Source organism: Guillardia theta, assembly GCF_000315625.1.
Source record: "Guillardia theta CCMP2712 unplaced genomic scaffold GUITHscaffold_109, whole genome shotgun sequence".
Taxonomy (NCBI): Eukaryota; class Cryptophyceae; order Pyrenomonadales; family Geminigeraceae; genus Guillardia; species Guillardia theta.
In genome coordinates this window covers 41,732-62,243 of record NW_005434565.1, presented here as the reverse complement: position 1 = coordinate 62,243, position 20,512 = coordinate 41,732, and the positions used below count along the sequence as shown (strand labels likewise).

The 20,512-nt window shown below is 51.2% G+C and overlaps 5 protein-coding genes across 5 annotated transcripts; 2 read left to right on the top strand and 3 right to left on the bottom strand.

Annotated features, from left to right (window-relative positions):
* Positions 1-2,874: 2,874 nt before the first annotated feature.
* GUITHDRAFT_160150 (hypothetical protein) lies at positions 2,875-4,731 on the bottom strand (the record flags this gene model as incomplete). Its single annotated transcript, XM_005823378.1, has 4 exons — positions 4,082-4,731; positions 3,966-4,026; positions 2,976-3,899; positions 2,875-2,919 (listed from the first exon to the last, which is right to left on the bottom strand). The coding sequence occupies exons 1-4, from the start codon at positions 4,336-4,338 to the stop codon at positions 2,875-2,877; spliced, it is 1,287 nt and encodes a 428-aa protein (XP_005823435.1). The 5' UTR covers positions 4,339-4,731.
* Positions 4,732-6,367: 1,636 nt separating this feature from the next.
* On the top strand, positions 6,368-12,014 carry GUITHDRAFT_165733 (hypothetical protein; the record flags this gene model as incomplete). The annotated part of the gene is made up of 21 exons (XM_005823377.1): positions 6,368-6,499; positions 6,592-6,669; positions 6,716-6,821; positions 6,856-6,938; positions 6,992-7,062; positions 7,151-7,225; positions 7,277-7,319; positions 7,404-7,507; positions 7,553-7,618; positions 7,671-7,761; positions 7,817-7,861; positions 7,903-7,959; positions 8,161-8,219; positions 8,288-8,367; positions 8,413-8,603; positions 8,650-8,739; positions 9,485-9,552; positions 10,077-10,263; positions 10,312-11,423; positions 11,469-11,625; positions 11,675-12,014. The coding sequence occupies 21 exons, from the start codon at positions 6,368-6,370 to the stop codon at positions 11,789-11,791; spliced, it is 3,012 nt and encodes a 1,003-aa protein (XP_005823434.1). The 3' UTR covers positions 11,792-12,014.
* On the bottom strand, positions 11,989-14,181 carry GUITHDRAFT_145723 (hypothetical protein; the record flags this gene model as incomplete). The annotated part of the gene is made up of 15 exons (XM_005823376.1): positions 11,989-12,059; positions 12,109-12,162; positions 12,208-12,239; positions 12,302-12,381; positions 12,414-12,495; positions 12,542-12,632; positions 12,688-12,825; positions 12,872-12,992; positions 13,040-13,165; positions 13,271-13,331; positions 13,392-13,458; positions 13,499-13,598; positions 13,652-13,760; positions 13,878-13,928; positions 14,144-14,181. 15 exons carry the CDS (start codon positions 14,179-14,181, stop codon positions 11,989-11,991), a joined length of 1,221 nt encoding a protein of 406 aa, XP_005823433.1.
* A 765-nt stretch (positions 14,182-14,946) lies between these two features.
* On the top strand, positions 14,947-17,482 carry GUITHDRAFT_78881 (hypothetical protein; the record flags this gene model as incomplete). Its single annotated transcript, XM_005823375.1, has 6 exons — positions 14,947-15,819; positions 15,863-16,002; positions 16,054-16,172; positions 16,261-16,400; positions 16,461-17,225; positions 17,273-17,482. Coding segments are annotated over 6 exons (2,247 nt in total), but the record flags the coding sequence as incomplete, so codon positions are not given.
* Positions 17,483-19,187: 1,705 nt separating this feature from the next.
* GUITHDRAFT_145721 (hypothetical protein) lies at positions 19,188-19,800 on the bottom strand (the record flags this gene model as incomplete). Its single annotated transcript, XM_005823374.1, has 5 exons — positions 19,188-19,317; positions 19,392-19,524; positions 19,563-19,566; positions 19,602-19,651; positions 19,710-19,800. The coding sequence occupies 5 exons, from the start codon at positions 19,798-19,800 to the stop codon at positions 19,188-19,190; spliced, it is 408 nt and encodes a 135-aa protein (XP_005823431.1).
* Positions 19,801-20,512: the final 712 nt, after the last annotated feature.

The window sequence follows — 20,512 nt, the reverse complement described above, 5'->3', positions numbered from 1 at the left end:
AGGAGGAGGAGGAGGAGGAGGAGGAGGAGGAGGAGGAGGGAGGGAGGGAGGAGGAGGAGGAGGAGGAGGAGGAGGAGAACCTGCTTGCCAAGGTTGTATCGCTCTTGAAGCTCAAGGAGACGGTCTGCCTGACTTTCCGCCTGCAAGTGAAGCGAGTGAGAACATTGTGAGGGGAGGGCAAGAGGACTGAGGGCAAGAGCGCGGAGAGCAGGGGAGGAGAGGAAGTCAAACCTGGAGAGGTTTCATGATGTTTCTGATTTCCGTCTTGTCCATGTTGAGCCCCTGATCCTACAACGAGTCAGGACAGGAGGATGAAGTCGGAGGGCGAGGATGGAGAGAGAAAAAGGTCACATTTGCAGAAAGTGAGAGAAGGAGGAGGGAGGGAAAAGAATGCGGAGGAAAATGCATTTCACCTGCCCCTGGGACTTCTCCGGGGTAAATCTCCTCCTCTCGCTACCGTCCGACAGCTTTCTTTCCAGCGCGAGATCCTTTCTCTCGGCGCTGGGATGACGAATGGGAGGGCGATCGATGGATTGTCTGCTGGCATGTCAGAACGAGGAGGCATCGGAGGCAGAGAAAGCCGAATGAAGTTGTGTCAGAGAAATGATGATGATGATGATGATGATGTGGACGAAGGCTCGAGAGAGGGAATGTCCCACCTTCTTTCTGCCATCTGCCGGTATCGTTTTCTATGCAAGATTGTCGAGTCAGCGGGGAGAAGGTAGAGATGATTTTCCACCTGTCGGAATGAGCAGCTTGGAACTCCTTCTGCTTGCGGAGAACTTCTTGTCTCTGCTGCAGCCTCTCGCGGTATCTTCGCATTTGTCAGCACGTCTCCATCCTCCCTCCTACATCCTCTCCTCACCTCTCAATCTGTCGCTCTTGGATAGATTCGTGGCTCGTCTGTTGTGCGTTTCCACTTCCTCCTCGAGGTGCCTTCTGTTGTTAATATAAGTCTCGTCCTCTTCCACGTCCTCGTCCTCGTTCTTTCAACCCCCCACCTCATCGTCCTGGTTTCCTCCTTCCCTCCCTCTCCACGCCTCCCCTTCTTCTCACCTTATCGACGCGGGCAGGAGATATTCTCACTGTGTCTCCTTTCTTCAGCTCCTCCACGGGGTCAACAGTCGGCACGTCTGACACGATCACATCCGTTGCCTCCACGCTGCTCCTCACGCTGCTCCTCCTCGACGCCTCTTGGGTCCTGCAAGGCAATGTGAGAAGATTAGCGTTCGACTACAAGGAGCGGAAAGAAAAGTGAAAGATGTAGGAGGAAAGAGGAAGTAGAGGAGAAAAGTGGAGGAGGGAAGAGGTTGAGGAATGATAGGAGGGAAGGGAAGGAGAGTGGAGGAGGAGGAGGAGGAGGAAGGGAGAAGAGTGATTCTGGTCATGAAGGCGACAGGAGGAAAGGAAAGGAGTCTACCCCTGCTGTCCGTCCTTGACAGTATCGCTTTCCTCCTCGTCTAATTCCATGTAGATGCTGCCCAAGCGGCTGGATGGCAAAAACTCAGACAAATAAAGTTTCCACCCTCCTTGCTCCTGCCCTTCCCCACCCTCTCGCTCTCCCCGCTGTCCTCTGCTGCTGCTCTACCTGCCCAGCTGGTAGACGCGACTTGATGTGATTTCTGCGGCGTTTCCGAACGCCTTAAGCGACAGTCAGGTCGAGAGGAGGAGAAGGGGGGGAGTAAAATAACGACGAGGAGAGCGACAGGGAAGAGGAGCAGAAACGAAGGGGATACGGCGCAGGCGAGAGGAGAAAGCGAAGGGGCCGCAGAGGATTTCTGCTCACCTGCATGCCTCGAACAGCAGGAGGAACGCGCGTCGAGGGAGTGAAGAGCTGAGAAGTTGTTAGGCTTCGCGCTTTGCCGGGAGGGAGGAGGAGGAGCCAAGCAGATCAGGAGGGAGAAGCAACAGGAACAAGTGTATGGGAGGGGCAGGTGGGGCGGGATCAGCAGACCTGTCTGCTGGGAGAGACAGGGCGTCGGGCGATGTCGATCTTGGGGAGGAAGGAGGCGATCTGGCTGTTCCTTCCAACCTCGTTGAGGAGGCGATGGCTGAGCTGTTCCTTGGCACGGTCACGGAGCTGCAGCTCGATGTTTTGAATCTCGAGGATGTGGTTCTTGACGAGCATGGCCAGTCGCTCGAGCTGGTTGGGGTCCGCGATCCTCTTCTTCATCGCCAGCTGAATCTCCTTGCCGGCCTCCTCGTTCTCCCGTAGCTTCGAGACCAATGCGGCAACTTGCCGCTCCTGCAAGGGAGGACGAGTAAGAGGAAGGAGAGGAATGAAAGAGATGGGAGAGCGAAGAATGAAATGACAACAAGATAGCGAAGGACAGGCAGGATAGAAGGCAGAGGAGGAGGAGGAGGAGGAGGAGGAGTGTTCAGCACCTTTTCTTTGATCTGCTTTTGAAGCTCAGCTTCATCCTTTTCCTCATCTCCCGACGGGCTGGAAGTCTTCCGCTCCTCCCCCTCCTCCTCCCTTCGCTTCCTCACTCCGATTACGGCAAGGTCGATCTTGGAGCTGTAGATCGCTTCCTCGATGTCGATGAGCCTTCGCAGCAGTCTGGCACGGTCTTTGAAGATTCCCTTCGCTCGCGTCGCCAGCTCTTGCGCATCTTCGCTCATCTGGCGGGACTCAAGTGAGATACAGAACGACAACAAGAGGTCTGGGGAGCAGCTCAGGAGGGAGCAGCTCAGGAGGAGGGAGCAGGAGGCCAAGGAAGGAGGAGGGGACTCCAGCACACTAGTCATACCTGAGTGCGGACGTCTCTCCTCGAGCGTCCTGATCGCCCCATGCTCTTCCTCAGGTTGAGCAGCTCCACGCTCTCCTCCTCCTTCTCTTCCTTCCCCGACATGACCGACCCGCTTCTCGGCACCTCAAACGGCGAGCCTGCCCCGCTCCTCTCCTTCTTGACCCCGATGCTAGGAAGAGGAACGTGGTGTTCTCGCATAGCAAGCTGCAGCTTGAGCTCGTTGACTTCCGACCGCAGCTCGCGGATGATGTTCTGGTACTGCAGCACGTGCGCATCCAGCTCCACCACGTTCTGCACGACCTTGGTCTTAATGTCTTTGGCTCTGTTCGCGTACTTGAGTGTGTTTACCGTCTCCTCGTACTGGTTGCCTGCCGGTGATACGTTGGTGATCATGACCGTTCGGCTGTTTCCTCCGAAGGAATCTTTCAGCAGTCGAGTCAGCTTCGAGTCTCGGTATGGCACGAAGTTGGATCGCACGCGCCTCCGCCCATTCCTTCCGGCCCGAGCTGCTGCCTCGCTATCCGATGCGAGAGCATTGATGCAGTTCGCAAGAGCAAGGAGAGACCTGTTAATATTTGCTCCTTCCACAAGCCGAGCACCTCTATTGTCAGTTGCTGAAGCTCTTTCGGAGCCTGCGAGGTCGATCAAGGACAGCTTTCCGATCTTGACCTGTTCACTGATGTCCGCTGTCTTCTCCTTCGCCTCAATCATGATCTGCATCACCGCATGCGATCGCGAAGACGTCTCGTTCTTCTTGGTTGGTTCCACAGTCCGGTTCAGGTTCCCCCTCTGCAACAGCTCCATCGTCTCCCCCACGTTGGTTGTGCTGAATTCAGTGATTCCAGCCACACAGATACCCTTCACCGGGTCCTCTCGCAGGTCGAGATATCCCGTGCTCGGGTTCAGCAGGTCGCGGATGTTCTCGTTATAAACTTCGAGGTACGTCAGGTACACCCTATAAGTCTTCGACGTGTCATCTTCGATTCGATGGAAAAGCTCCCCAACTGTCAGGAGCATGCATCCTGGATTCTCCTTATTCCCCAACATTGTGTAAGTCTTTCCTGCCCCTGTTGCGCCGTACGCAAAGCAGCTTGCATTAAACCCCTCCATCACTCCCCCAATGAGCTTCTCAGTCGTTGCGGCATACACCTGAAGTGGGCAAGGACGAGTGATCAAGAGAACTCTTGAGTAGGAGCACATGATAGAAACTCTTACCTTTTGCTGTGAGGCCGTCTCATCAAAGACATGATCAAATGTGTACCTCCTTTCCCTTGACCTACGTCCAAAACCTCAGGAAACAGCAAGGGGGTTATCAAGAGCCCAACACTCACCTGTGCGCTCGGAGGTAGTCGTCTTCGTTCCCGCCCTCCAGCTTGGAAGGATCGAGCACCACAACTATCTTCTCATCCATCACGCGCACAGTGTGCAGCTGCGAGTCCGCTAGCTCCATACTATTCAACGGTCGCACCCGCACTGCAACGTCTATGGAGTAGACGCCGGAGAATTCATCTTCCTCCTCCTGGAATGAAGGCTCCCTGTTTATTCCCTCTCCCATGTTCCCTTCAATCCGTGATGCTGCAGCTACCATCGGATGGAAGACCTCCTACAACATCCCGTTCCTATCCATCTCACACAGTTTCAAATGTCACGTGAACCCTCGACAAAAAGTGTAAAGAACTCCGAAGAAACTTTCAGCCTCAGTCGGTAAAGATGATGTAAAAAAGATTTCTTCTAAGATGGAGCTGTCTTCATACCCATTCAGTGTACATCCGTGGCTTTGATCGGCTTTAACTGAAGAGCTGTAGGTGAACGAGGCTAATTTTTACAGGTTTCAGCTCCACAAGATATTCGATTGCATATCTTGTCCCATTCTTCGGTTTGTTGTGTCAGCTTACAAGTATCGACTCCTCCTGCCGCTCTCTTCCTCTCTTCCTCTGTCTCTCCCTTCTTCTCTGTGCCCTTTCCTACCCCCTTCCTCCGCCATGCCGACGGTTAACTTGGTCGTTATATTTAGTTACTTTGATTGTATCACCGTTATGACCGTTACATTCTCCAAGTGATCGGCTGCCGCAGTACCGCACTCAGGCTTGTGGCAGGCCCGGGCCGGGCCGGGGAGATTTGTTCCTTGTAAAGGACATAATTTCAACTCAAGTTGTTCCTCAGAAGGAAGATACCCACGTGATTCGTCCACCCGTGTCATGTGTTTACCTACCCCCTTTATCATACAAGTACCGGTACTTGAAATTTCATTACTGGTAATCATGACTAAGAAATACGGGTAAAGAAGGGGGTACTTGAAAACCTGTACCTCTTTCTTCAAAAAGGTACCCTTCATCGTCTGTCCCCTACCCACTACTAAGTAATGGCGGGGAGGAGGAAAGCGAAAAGATGGAGAAATGGGGTTTGTGCGGTAAAGGGGCGGAAGGTGACGGACGGAGCTGGGCAAGGGGGTGAAAGATAGGGGAGAGAGGGGAGAGCGAAACGAGCAGCGGGATGGCATATCACTGTGAGAGCGAGAGAGATAGTTGAGTGCGAGAAAGCAGTGAGGGACGTTGACGAAGGATCAAACGTGTAGGATGACCGCCCAGCATGGATGAAGCTATCAAGGGAATGAAGCAGCAATGGATTGATGAGCGATGAAACTTCTGTCTTCATGAGATGATTGATCAGAGGAGAGAGCAAATAGAACAAGTGGTGAGCGGAAGGCAGAGCTAAGAGTGTCAACGAGGAAACTTTTTACGGGCGAGCAGCTAGCAGAAAAGTGCATCAGATCACTGGGAGATGTTGGAGTGATAACATTGAAAAGATTCCTGTGAAGTGCATTGGCACGTGCAATACTGCATCTTTCCATCCTCAGTACTCGAGGAACAATCTGAAGCTTTCTGCAGGGTATCCTCAGATTTGTGAAGCCGTGGGAGGAAAAGGATTGCGATGTCTTAGGTGAAGATCAGAGACGATGAGGTGCTGCTGACTAGTCTACAACAGCAAGATGCTGGATCTCTCCTGCCGCTCTCTCTGAGATCGCAGGCATCCAGTACCCGGATATGCCAGATAATGGAGCTACAGCGCCTGCTGGTTTTTATTCCTCCCTGACTTGAGTCTGTTCGTTCTTACATCTTTCTCCTTCTCAGCGGCTAAAGCAGACGAATTCTTCCCCGCTCGATGTCTTGAGAACGTCTGGCAGCTTGAGATCGCAGGAAGCAGCGGACTGGTAAATTTGGGCAACACATGCTTCATGAATTCGGTCCTGCAGGTAACCTTGCTTCGGTTCGCACTTCGTTTAACTGACACGATTACAGTGTTTGGTAGCTACTCCAACCCTTATTAACAAGATGGAGACAGAAAATAGGTTGAAAAGAATGCCTACATACTTGGGATGACTTGAAGTTTTATGCAAAGCCATGTCAAATTTCTGGAACGTCATGACCTAAAGTCGGACTTCCACGCAACTTTCGAAAACTGCATGATGAAGGTGAAGTACTACTTTTCAGAGGCCTATGCTGCTTATGCGGTTTAAAGATGATTCAATCTTCAAACACTTCTTTGCGACCAATGCCTTTCTTCAAGCATCTTGGTAGGTTTGCTCAACCCACTTCTCTCGACCACTAAGATTCTACATGCCAGACAACATTATCAAATCGCATCACGTTGGTGAACAAGAGGATGCCCACGAATACCTTGTAAACCTGTTAGAGAAGCTTCACAGGCACCATGCAGATGAACTCTTCCCTCCCCTCACTTGTCATCAGGTTAGAGCTCGAAGCTTACAAGAAAGCGTACAACATTCCACAAGTATGCAGCAGCGCATGATAGTGGCGAATTCTCAATTATTCTCGTACAGGAATGGCTATCGAAGAATCGACATCTGGAGTTGACCACTTGCATTCATCAGATCTTTGGTGGAAAGATCTGCAGTGAAGTGATGAGTGCGTCTCTGTCAACTCTGTGGCCCTGATGCCGTGCAGGTGAGATGTCGTAGCTGCGGAGGATCTTCCAAGACCTTCGATCTCATCACGGATTTGGCTCTTGAGATTCAGAATGCGAACACGCTGGAAGGTGCCTCGCTTGAAGGTACTTGCTGATCGGCTGTGACCTTGTGGAGCAGATTGTCTCTTGCAGTACACCATCGAAGAGCAACTTGGGATGAGTAACGCCTATCTGTGTGAAAAATGCAAACGACGAAGTCAAGTGAGTGAGACAAAAAGCTTATATCAACAACCCTGACTATTTGGCCACCCCAGGCGACTAAACAGCTGAGGATACACACGCTGCCCAACATTCTTGTGGTACAGCTCAAGCGATTCAGTTTCTGGTAAGCAACACATGGGGTGTTGGGCAAGGATGAGAAGGAGAGGAAAAGAATGCTTCGAGCTAAGGAACGCTGAAAATTGATTGGACAGGGGATTGCATGGAGGAAAGATCAGCCGATCGATCTCTTATCCAGCCGTCTTGGACATGAGACCATATCTTACAAGGTGGTGTACCACACTTGATCTCATTGTGGCGCAACTAAACTCCTTATGCAGTCCTGAGAGACACTTCAACAACTCGATCTATGATTTATATGGGGTGAGTAGGAGAAGGTCGAGGAGAAGGCGAAAGGCCAAGGGAAAGGAGGAGAAGGCAGGGCTGGTCTATCTGATCTCACAGCAGGTTCTTGTTCACGAGGGCTCAAGCTTGCAATATGGACACTACTTGTCGTACGTGAAGCATGCGTGCAAGCACAAGGAGGGTAGTTGGTACCAGATGGATGACAGGTGGGAGAGGAGTAAGGTGGGGGACAGGAGCTGAGGAACTTGCAGTCATACGATGAAAGTTGACTTGGATACGGCCCTGAGGCAGAATGCTTACATCCTCTTCTATGCAAGGTCGCTACTGAGCTCGATCTTCACCCCTCTCACCTGCCTCGTGACTTTGCAGGCGATTTCCACGCACAGAATCACTCGTGCAGAATGAAAGTGACTCGGAGGACCAGTCTCAGTCCCAGGACGGAACATCAGCCAGATCGCACGTGAGCCTGCAGTGTCAAGATGCTCATCGCTCGGGTCTGACTTGTGCTGGAGCAGCTTGACTATGAGAGGAGGAACGGGTCGCACCCTGCGGACCATCAGGTTCATGTCACTTGCACTCGCGGTCCTGACCACTCTCACAGGTCAGCCAAACACACACCAAGGCGGAGAGACTGCAGGGCAGTCGCGTTAATGGGTTGGTAAGAAATCCTCCTTCACCTGCGGCTTGAAACTGAGTTTCCTTCCGCCTAGCATGAGAATCCTATCGTCTCTCCCAAGTTGAGAAGCGTGCCCAACCCGCCGCCTCCTCCGCCTCCTCCTGCAACGGTTTGCTGAACCGTGCGCCTGTACATCCCTCACCAGTCATGCGCCTCAGGCTCCTCATTCTCCCGTCGCTTCAGGAGGCCGACATGGCAGCGGGTCGAGCCTCGCAGACATTGCAGCCAACTACGACCAAGAGGTAGAGGAGAACGGGACGCAGAGTAGGAGGGAGGAGCGAAGTCTGCAGGACTTCCTCTCGGATCGCAGTCTTTTCAAGTTACGAAGCGAATCCTTCAAGGTGTTCCAGCAGCATGTACAGAGTTGCTTCGACCAGAGCCACCCTGCAGGTTAGCTCCTCCTCTCGCGTTCGCTCTTGCCTGACGCGCTTGCAGTGTCTGTTCGAGGCGTATGGGAGCATCTCTGCCTTTCCTTCCTGCAGGAGCTCGAGGCCACCAAATGGAAGGAATCGGTGAAGCAGATGCTGAGGGAGAGCTCCGAGCATGCGAGCCAGAGCTCTGACAGCTCTTCGCTCTTCTCTCGCGCTGCTCGCCTTATAGCTGCAGACAGCAGGAAGGAGATGATGGTGCGGCTGTCTCGAACTCCTCCTCCTTGTTGACCCGTTGGTTCAGGAGGCAACTGCCAGAGTGTTCAAGAGCTGGACGCTTGGCAAGAGAAAGGAAGCGGGGCATGGTCTCCAAGAGGGAGAGAAGGAGAGCTTCGTGAGAAAACGAGAACGAAGAGAGAACGAGAACGAGAGATATGTGTAGATTAATTACGATGTTGCTGGTGGTATGTACAGGCGGAGTAAAATCTCAGTGTATTGTTTGTCTGACAACAGAGCCTGTCTGCATTGTTCTCCCTAATAAGCTGAGAGCCGAATCAATCGGAAGATCGGAAGGTGCAGATCCGCTAAGTTTCACTGAAGTTTCAACGTTCAACGTGTTGGGGGATGAGGGTCTCTTGCTGGGTCCTTGCTGTCCTCTTGGACATGGCAGGGGGTACGACGTAGGGGTGATGTAGGGGAGGGGTAGCCGTATATTTCTAACTGGTGGGTGGTACTGAAAGAGGGGGTAGTCAGTCCGTGCGATCACTCGAGCTCGGTGGGTCCATCACATGTTAGGGGTTATTTTCCTTGGGGTAGGGTATACCCTAACCCCACCCCTCTCCCGCCATTGCTGCATTACTACCCCATACTAGAAGAGGACACCCTATCCCTCCTGAGTGAGGCATAGAGATTGTACCCCTTGTTTCCATCTGAGTACCCTTGTGATAGCTGCAAAGCGGGGTAGTTTTAATGGAACAGAAGGGGTGGGTGGGGGTAAAGGGCGCGTGCAATGACGATGCGGTCGAGGATGGGAAAATGGCGGCGCAGGCAGAGGAGGGGGAGGAGGGTCAGCACCAGTGTGATGTCTAGAAGAGCGAGGAGACTGAGCAAAATAGTAGGATGCTTGTATGCTGGACAAGGATGAGAAGGAGGAGGTCGAGGACGGAGAGGAAGATGAAGCGAACGAGTTGAGCAAGCTGTTCATGGAGTAAGAAGGACATGGAGCCATAAGAGTTTCTAGACATTCATATCAAGGTAGAATGACGAGAATTATGACAATCATTGAACGGGAGGGACGAGAGCATTGCTCCAAAGGGCTCGGCTTCAGCAGAGGGGATGACAGGATCCCTTCAAGCGAGCAAGAGGGTGTGAGGAACTAGGTTCTTGTGTAAGAGTCCTTGTGAGCACTGATGTTAGATACGACGAAGTAATTCCCTCAGTGAAAAGATTCCGCATTTTTGTTCTTGTTCGATACTGTATCAGTGGATGCTGTAAACGGATTGTGCATGGACATGGATGGCATTAGCTAGGATCGGGAAGGTTTGGCAGAAATCATATGTGTGATGGCTGAAAAAGACTTGATACACCAGTACCTGATCGCGTGTGAGTAATTTTTGATCCAATTCTCTACAAGTTTGCTGTTGGCTCTAATTCCTCACCGAAGTCTCCCCTTCATTGTCAAGATCTGCATTTCTGTGAGGAGGAATGAAAAGTTAACATGTTTCTTGGCAGGGTCAAGCAGGAGGAATCCTTGACCTTCGTGAGCATGTCGGGTATGGTCCGGTCGAACTCTTGGGCTGATGATGCAGAGGATGTGGACGCGAAACCCGATTTCAGCGACGTCCCTCCTCTTGCTGCCAATCCCTGGAAGAAGGTTGAGCCTGTGAAGCCCGCAGGTGTTGTCTTCGAGGACTTCGAGGTACTTGAGGGCTGAAATGATCAGTAAACTCCCTTGACTGGTGTCCAGGGGCCTGCTGATGTCGCTCCTCAGAACGAGAATCGAGATGTAGATCGAGGTGAGCACTACGTCATGTCACCAAGAACTCTCATCACGGTGCCAGATGCTCGTGACGAAGGCCGAGGAGGGGGTCTTCGTGGTAGCGATGGCCTCGGGTCCAGAGGCAGGATGGAGCCTGACCGCCGCGATCGCGGGGACCGCGATCGTGGAGGAAGAGGCCGATTCGATGACAACCGGCACGACGGCATGGATGGAGGTCGTTACCCTGACCGTGGAGGCTCCTACCGTAGGGACTATGACGACTTTCCAAGAGATAGCTACCCGCGCGATCGCGACAGGAGGAGGGATGGTCCTCCCTCCCACAGCTGGGAGCCTCCCACGGAGGAGATGCTCTCGAGAATCCCAGAGAAGGGTCCATTCACTGCCTTCATCGGGATCGACCCGCGCGTGGCCTTCGACATCACGGAGGGAGAGATCGGCAGGCACTACCACGATGGCGATGCCATCAAAGTGGAGAGTGTGAGAGTAATGTTGCACAAGGACTCGGGGAAGGTCAAAATGATCTTCGTCGATTTTGAGGACGCAGAAAGTCTCAGGAACGCCATGCTTCTTGAAAAGCCTTTCCGTGACCGCCCCATTCGCTGTGAAGTCGCGGAAAGCCGTGCACCATCTCGTCCAGAACGTCCTCCTCCTCGTGAACGTAAAGTTGAGAGGGACAGAGCCAGGCCTGGACTCAAGGCGACTGAGTTTGATCTGGACGAGAATGACGCAGATTGGATGACAAAGAGGTTTCAGGCCAGCGTTAACACTCAGGGCTCAGATTCAGACGCCAAGTCTTCGGACGCCAAGTCTGACAGGCGGGAGAAATCGAACCCTTTTGGAGAAGCCAAGCCAAGGGACGAGGCAGAGTATGAGCGCAGGAAGGCTGAAGAGAGAGCTGCCCGTGCGGAAGAACGCAAACGCGAACAGGAGGAGAAGCGAAGGCTTGCTGAACGTGATGAGAAAGGAGCTGGACGTGGTGCAGGTAAGAAGCGCGAGGAGCCTAAAGATCTCCCGGGCGACTGGCGAGAGAACGCAAAGCCACCTGAGCCGAAGCCTCGACGTGAGCAGAGGCCGCCCAGGTTGGTTGAGCTGCGAACGCCACGAGGGAAGTGACGTTTGCGCAGAGAAGGCAAAGACTTCAAGGATGGTGAAGGACAGGGAGGGAAGGAAAAGCGTTTCCCCAAGGACAAGAATACTTCGGGAAATCACCACGAGAAGAGGAACGCGCAAGATACTCATAGCGGGGGTGATAAAAAAGCGGCGGGTGAAGCAGCTGCTGAGGTGAGCCTTGCTTGCTCGATGGTGCCAACTGATGTCCCCGCGTTCGCAGAAGAGAGCACCGAAGAAAGAGGAGCCAAAGAAAGCGGCGGAGGCAGCAGCCCCTCCAAAGGAGAAGGAATCGTTCAAGAATCCATTCGCCTTGCTGGACGAGGGGGATGACGAGTGAGGGACGAGGATGGGGGGAGAGGCTTAGGACTGTGAAGGGAGTGAAGAGCTTGAGGGTTAGCAGAGGGACGGGAGTAAGCAACCGACTGCTCTGCGGCCCGGCGTTATATCTCGACGATTGCGATATGATTGGTTTATTGTGTTGAGCTTCCATCACATAATGTCGAATTTTGCTGTGGAATTCGAGATTTTCACGAATCATCCGAGTAAAAGAATGTCGGAAGGCTGAATGACGACATGGACAGTCGTGAAGGTGCTGTGCTGCTTGCCTGACAGCGCGTGAGCCCTCGAGCACGTGAGGAGACGGAGAAGCGTCACCTGCTGACGTCGGAAGCGCATCCTTGATCTCCGCTGACTTCTTCTGTGTGATGCCTGCCAACAGCTTCACTCCAGCCGAGCTCGGGGGGCGTCGCTCACCTCTTGCAAACTCGTGTCCGTCCTCGTCGATGCTGCAGAGCAGGAGCAGGTCAGCAGAGCGTTGAGGAGAGCACGGGGACGCAAAGACGCTCACAGCGAGATGACCGAACGGACAGGAAACGATCCGGAGACTCCGATCAGGTCGGACACGTAGAGCGTTGGATCTGTCCCTCTCTACAGTAGCTCTCAGCACATCTCCCCAACACCTTATCCGGCACCTCTAGAGCTTCTCTGAATTTGGCCCCCACGATCAGCTTCCCAACGCACTCGGTCGCAAGCGTCAGCCACCTAAGCAGCTCCTCAGTGCCGTGTCAGCTCAACTCCCCTGTGAGACCTCTGCCGCTTGTTGGGACGCGTGTCAGGCTCGAAGTATGTTCCCACATCGAGGCCTCCGAATACTTTGGTGATGTTTTCCAGGTCATAACCTGACCATCAGTCTTAGCTCCTTCTTTTGCTCCTCCTTTTGCTGTTCCCTCTCACCTGATGCGATGCACGTGGCAACCCCTCCTCGTGCGGCAACACGTGCTGCTGTGATCTTTGCCGCCATGCCGCCTCTTCCCATGCCAGATTTAGCGCCGATCTCTACTGTATCAGCTTCCTTGTAGATTTTTATCCTTTCTGAGCAACAAGAGATCACAGAGGCGTGTCCTCCTCGCCCCCTCACCCGCTCCAGGCTCTCCCGGGGGCTTGGTGAAGACAGCTTCAACGTCTGTCAACAGAGCCAGTCCGTCAGCGTCGGCTCCTGCTGCAAGGATAGCAGAAAGCTTGTCGTTGTCGCTGAACACCTGGGAGGGAAATCAACGTGCGGAGGGGGAGGGCGACAGAATCTCACCTGCTCTCCTCGTGCTCCACCTGTTACGACATCGTTTTCGTTGATGATGGGAATGGTGCCCAAGGAAGTAAGTTTGTCCAAAGTGTCAGTCAGGTGCATGTATCTCTGTCTCGACACGAAATCCTCCTGCAAGACACAGTCACTTCCAACCAGACCGACCGCCAGAGAGCCAGCCAGCCAGCCAGCCAGCCAGCCAGCCAGCCAGACAGACAGTGAGAAAGAGATCACGACCTGAGTGATCAAGACTTGGGCACACCTTACGTCGAGACGACTGAACATCATGTGATACATGCTGCATACAAGAATCAGGAGATGAAACAAAGAACCCTTTTCCAGCTGCAACATGTCAGACCTCATCAGCAGCTCTTGTCCTGCAGCAGCACAAGCTTGTCTGTCGATGATGTTGTCCGGGTTTCCTTCTTTAGCTCAGACAAGAAAGAGAGCACTTAGAGCACAGACCGACAACTTCCTTTGAGAGTCCAAGACTCTGCCGACCAAGTCCCATGGCTCCGCTGCTGACAAGAAGAACTTCTCGTCCTTGCAACTTGAGCTCACGAAGCTGAAGGAAGGGCAAGATCAGGTCATGGCATGAAATCTGCTTCCTCCTCCCACCTTCTCCACCAAAGCTCCCATCCTGGACAAAGACATCGTTCCATCCGAGTTGGCAACCACGGCAGTGCCGACCTTTACCACCACTCTCTTTGCGTCTTTTAGCTTTTGTCTTGAAGGATCAGTGTGCATATGCCGAGATACAGCATTGAGCATAAAATTCATGCCACATCCTCGATCTGATCCAAACGCTCAGCACAGCTTTCCAAGCTTTACGGCATCTACTCACGTGGAAACGAAATAGCAGATCTGATCATACGAGGAATCTTCCACTTCACCTCTTTCAATATAGTCAGCCAAAAAGTAAGAAGAGAAGCTATCCACGAGGCTGAATGTTGTTTATCTGTTCATGCTGTCAAGGACGGTCTTCGTACATGTGCTCGGCTTGCATGTTTTTTCTCGTCTACTCCACGTCTTGAGTCATTACCCACATTCTATCATCTTAACTTTCACCATCTCACATTCTACCATCTTAATGTTACCTCGCTTTCTCACCGTCCTCTCTCCGTCTTGTCTGTCTCCCGAGTCCTCATCTTTCTCTATCTGTTCTACCCTGCCATGGCCGCCAGTCTCGCCCTCATCCCCGCGCAACTGTGATGCCCTCCTCCCCGCTCTGCCCTATGGACCCTACCAGAGGCAAGCCACCCTAAGCACAAGCTGCCAGTCCTTGAAAAAAGCAGGGTGGGGTGATATACCCCACCCTAGTTTATTACACTACAATTGTGGTTAATTCCACCCTACCCTTTCCGTTGCAATAAATTTGACCCTACCCCCATTGTGATAGACGTTTTCGTCACCAGGACAGCTGGCATGGCAGCGTGGTTGTCATGAGGCGGTCGAGCCAAGAAAATGGCTCTGATCGCTTGCAACCTTCTCCTCCTCCTTTCGCTGATGCATTACCTCCTTGACCTCTTAGTTGTCCTGAGTTGTCGTGCTCTCTCCTCTCCTCTGAGAGCCTCAACCTCTACTGTTGCGACCTGTTGAAAATGGTTTGGCTGTAGCTGCGCCACCTTTGTGACTCAGTTTGTGACATCACTTCTCGGGCATTCCATTTAGTGCTTCATCCTCAAATGTCCATGTGCGAAACGATGATGTCCCCTCTTCTCTCGTCCAGGCTGATGTCTCTTGCTCTTGTTCTGGCTCTTGTAATTTGAAGCAATTTGATGTCATTGAAGAGATAGACCAGATGCTTGATTTCGTGCAACATACCTCAAAGTATGTAACCATGAAACGAATTAATGGTTGTTTACTAGGTTTGGACGAGACATGAGTAAACTTGGAATGGATACAAAGTGCTAAAGCTGATTCAACATATGCGCGCAAACATGAATTTAGGAAGGCTCTCCATCCTCAGCTACTTTCTCCTCTTTTCTTGCTTGGCGAATGGTGGCAAGATAACTACTTCGAGGCCATTCCTCATTGACAGTCAGGTCACTGACATGCAGTGGGTGAATAGTACGTTGAAGGATGCAAAGCCAAATGCTAAGACAGTTTTTGTTCGATCGGCCCGAGGCAGTATCTATAGAAGTGTAGATGATGGGATGAATTGGGTCAGTCAGCGAGACAAGATGGTCTCAACTGATGAGGAGCAATATCAGACTCGAATCCAACAGATGATATTCAGTCATGCTGATCCCAAGTACGCCGTCATGAAAGGTTATGGTGAAAGCAATTGGTTCACCAAGAACCAAGGGGAAACGTATACGAAGAGAGAGTTTGGTATCATGAATGAGATCAAATTACACCCAAGCCAAGCTGAATGGATCCTTGCGAGTAAATATGAAGGATCATTTCCAGATCGATACCTTTCTCTTTTTCTCTCTGTTGACTTTGGTCAAAGCTGGAAAAAAATAGTGTCAAGAGTTTTTCAATTTGAGTGGGCAGATCCCAAGATCAAAGGTTTCAATGAGAAGACCATTTTTGCATGCGTTCGAAAGCAGGATGCACCGGCAAAAAAGAATTTTGCGGAATGGGATCCGAATGTGGACTTTGTGATTTCACACGATTTCTTCAAGAATAGCGACATAGTAGTACCGCACGGAAATCGATTTGCTTTACACCGCCCATATTGGTTCGTGGCAGCTATGAATCCGGAAGAGGAGCTAGAAGTCAAGCTTCACGTCAGTGCGGATGGTGGCAAGATGTTTAAGACTGCTCAGTTTCCCTATCAGGTTACTTTGGAGTTAATTAACAAGAGTCTTGACAGCAATGCAGTTGTCCGAGAGGTCATACCGTGTTGTTGATTCCAAGGAAGGATCCGTGTTTGTGCAAGTCTCGCATAGCTCAAGGGACAGACAATTTGCTAACGTTTACATGTCTGGCCCAGAAGGAAGCTCATACACCCTGTCCCTCAGGTTGTGCATGTAAGACTTATTGTACTTCATGATCACCCTACCGATTTGCAGAGCTGTTGTCAAAGACTATCGCGGCCTAAGTGATTTTGAACGGATCAATGGTGTCGACGGAGTGTATATAGCGAACGTCGCAGACACCAGCGTAGAGCCAGAACTGAAACTGTTCGGTGGTCTCCAGTCGGTATTTCTAAACCTAAATGTGGTTCTAACACACAAGATTAATTTAACTTTCTAGTCTTTTTCTTTATTTCTGTTAAGCACTTTTTGTGACATTTGATCTTCTTTGCCCACAGGAAGATGGAATGGTTCCGACGAAGACTGTGATTTCCTATGATAAAGGCGCGATGTGGAAAGATCTGACGCCACCGACAAATGATCACCTTGGAAGACCGATCGTGGTGAATTTCAAATCTCTATGGTGTGTCGAAACTTGACTCATAGAATGATCGAACGTTTAGTGTGATGGCTGTTCTCTTCATCTGAATGGAAAGACATCGGGATTCCTGGGTCCTGTCTACAGTTCGGTATCTTCGACTGGGTTGATAATGGCCACTGGGAATGTCGGGCATCATCTTCATCGAAGGCAAGATGAAATCAATACATACTTCAGCCGTGATGCCGGTCGAACTTGGGAGCAAATAACCAAAGGAAGTTTTATCTATGAGTTCGGAGACCACGGTGCATTGATGATTATGGCAAACAACCGAGAGGCGACGAACACGGTCAGGTATTCGTGGAATGAAGGGCTCAACTGGACAGATTTCAAGTTTTGGGAACATCATATCGAGGTGGAAAATATCATCACGGAACCCTCGGGTACCAGTCAGATTTTCATTTTGTATGGCCGCCGAAACGACAAGGGAGTTTTGATGCAGCTGAATTTTGAGACTCTGCATGAGAGGCGGTGTGCAGGAATCAATGCTCCAGGCTCTGATGCAAGTGACTATGAAGAATGGACCCCTGCTGATGCTTTGCGCTCTGGCAACTGTCTGCTCGGCAGGAAAGTGACGTACACTAGAAGGAAACGAGCTGTGCAGTGTTTCAACGGATGGGACTACGATCGACGGGAATCGAAGGTCAACTGCGAATGCACACGTGTTGACTTCGAGTGCGACTTTGGGTTTCAAATGAATGAGAAGAAGGAGTGTGTGCGAGTGCCAGATATGCCCGAAGTCGGGTTTGGAGCTCCTCAGGATTGCAGCGGATACTTTGTGATCACCAAGGTATTGAGTGATATCTTGACTTGCCCGTCGCTTACGTAGTCCTCTAGGGCTATCGAAGGGTTCCGGGAGACTCCTGTGTCGGCGGTTCTGTAGCAAGTGAATTGGAACCAGTCATCCAGAGCTGTCCTGGTTTTGGTCGAACTGGAATGGTGATCTTGTTCGCCATGGTGGCTTTAGCGACTGTTTTCGCGTGGTTCACGTACATCCGACGAAAAGAACAGGTGATCAATTCTCTTGCTTGTTTCTCTTCAGGCTGATAATTGTTGAAAGGGTTTCGCTGATCCATGGACATCTGCGGCAGACTGCCTTGACTTCTTCCGCGGTGGGGCCCATGCCAGTTCGAACTTCTTCGGAGGGTTTGGCGGAGGGTCTTCGGCGAGGTACATGGGGCTGGCGGACGGACCGGATCTGGATGACGAAGACTTTGGACTTGGAGATGACGATGATGAGGCTCAAGTCCTTGGGGAGAGTCTTCATGAGTATGCTCTCGGCGTAACGGAGCCCAAGCAGCAGAATATCGCACCTCCTCCTACTCTGGTGAGCATAGAAGCTACGCCGCAGGCATCTTCCAACCCATTGCCTCCTCTACCGGTGAGAATGCCAAAGCGTGTTTTGCTACCGCTGTTGACGATACATAAGGCTGCACCTGTTCCAAGCCTTGCTCCTCCGCCATCACGCAAGTAAGTCGTCCGAAGTCGTGACTGTTCGGTAGTCTCCTAACTGAAATGCAGATAATTGTACAAAAGTCATAATGCTTGTTAAATTCAGCGTTTCACGTCTATGTAAAGTTTTCACGTGACTTGACTATTGACTGCCGACCTCATGTTTCTCAAGTTCCAAAGTCTACCTCCTCATGCAGGCAGAGATCTCCGGTCCAACCTACTGTACTGCAGAAAGCTCTTCCAAATATTCTCTTATAATCCACATGCTCATCTGTGAATTGTTAGCAACAAGCAGCTCTCGCTCCTCCTCACCTTCAGCCATAATGGCAGCGTATTTGTTCCACAACTGCCATCGAGTGAGCGGCTCCCGGGTAAGCTAACGATCACTCACAACAGCCTCCCAATCGGATCGCAGGAACGCGAAGTGCTCGACACTTCCTGTGAGGTTCAACAACCTTGCGACGAGACCAAAGGTCGACGGTACCTGCTCGCAGCAGCGTCAAGATATCCGTGTGCCTCTCCCCGTCAGCTCACAGATACTAAAACTTCATCGCAAACCGCAAGGGACCAGAAGTCGAAGATTGTACTTGCCATGATAGCCGAGGATTGATTGAAGTCAACACTGCTCGCATGTTAGCTCAGCGCTCGACGAAGCATCGGAACCTTCCGATGGCGGAGGAGGAGCTTGAAATTCTGACAGTCATTCCGTTTACGTTGAGGTTCCAACTCTTTGCGAGCGCTATTGCCTGACAGCAAGTTCAACTCTGAATGTTTCTGCGTCAGATACTTCTAAGGAGTCACAGGCGAGGACGATCAAGGTCGAGGAATGCTTTTGGGAAAGTTTGGCAAGGACTTTTAGGAGCTTCACACGGAATCGCTCAAGCTCGGTCATTCCGATCCCCATAGCTCCTGCCTCGAACTGCACAATTCAGCTTCTCTGGTTCCAGGCTCGTCCTGTTTGTCTCACCATGCCGATGCGAATCTGAACGCCCAGACGAAAAGTACTGCCGACAGATCGCGCCATGATGTCATCGTCGAGAGAATTGTGGGCATGAAAAAGAATTCTTCCCAAACGTCCCAAAACCTCGTCCGAGGTCTTGAGATTAAGACCGTAGCTAAAGAGAAATTAAACTGTTCACTCGGAAGAAGCTGGTAGACATACAGACAGGCAGCTGCCAGATTCGGGTTTTGTAGAAGATCATCAAAGTAACCTGAAGCAGTATTTCAGTCTAATCACACTTCTCGCATACTATTGGACCTTCCAAGAGCGTGAGCTTGACAACAGAAGCTTTGTGGTCGTTCAGCCAATGGAAAGTTCGTAACTCTCTGCGTCACTGTCAAGATGCGATAGGATCATCTTCAGTTGACCGTCGCACGCCCAGCCATCCACTTCGTCCAGATCCCACACGTGTGTCAAGAGATATAGCGTCCTGTCAGGGATCAGAAAGGGTCGCGAGAGGCGGAGGAGACCAAATGGGACCATGTTGATCTCGTTGCGTTCCACCTCAAGTAAGGAGAATACAGAAAGTTTGCGAGGTGAGAGGCCTCGTCCCCAGGCCACTCGATGATCAGCGCTCGCTCAGTGAGGATGGCATAGAGGAACGCAGAGATGATGCCTAACAGGCGGTTGGCCAAGCCTGCATGCTCAAGTGTCAGCTAGGTCTCTAAAGTTTACCTGCCTGCCTGCACATCGCGCTGTTGATTCAGGGCTCACAGGAACGTTGAGCTCCGAGCATGTCCAGACGGCAAATCTACGACGATGAGCTGAGATTAAATCAATTCATATGACGAGAGGGAGCTTTGTTCTGTCAGAAACTCTGACCTGGAAATGTGCCTGAGATAATGCCTTCGTGGATCTTTGAGTAGCCTGACAGCCAATCGCCATTCACGTCAAGGTCCTGATCTTTCGTCATGTCTTGGTATCAGATTCTTTCTCCTCTTGTTTCTGCTCGTCCCCTCTCGCATACCTGCCATTCTATCCGCATTCGTTCTCGAGCTGTATGCTCTCACCGGTCTCATCCTTGAGACGAAGCTTGCTTGCTCGCGTCTCCTTGCTGAGTTTGCATTGTCAAGTTCCGCTCTACTGCAAAAAATACTTTTATTACTAAAAATACTTCTTGATTTATAATAATATATAATATACAGGATCACAATCCAGGAATGTAACGGATAATGCAACGTCCAATACGAGTCAAACTTGATTGACAAGCTGGTCCACGAGCAGCTCCCAAATGTTCCGACAAAATGTCAAATAGAAGGCGAAAATTTGAAATAATCAATGCAAATTCAAAATACAAGCCCTACACTTCTACACCAGAGAGTCCCATCCCATGTGTGATGCTTGGGAGGGTGAGGGCGAGCTTGGAGGATGAGGCGTAATGGTTCATATCGAGCTTGTAGGGTAAGGGTTGGTCACCCTTTTTCTCCCTGGATGTAATTTCATATTCTTGGCTGCTAACTTTGACAGGTTATGAAGTTCCGTCTCATCATCTTGTGTTTGGTTCTTGTCGAATCTGTGATCACATTTGATCACCTTCAACTGAACTCAACAGATATTCTTCCATCCAACGCACCATGGCATACAGTACAGCCTCTCGTCTTCACTTTCTTCGGTCAAAATCTCGA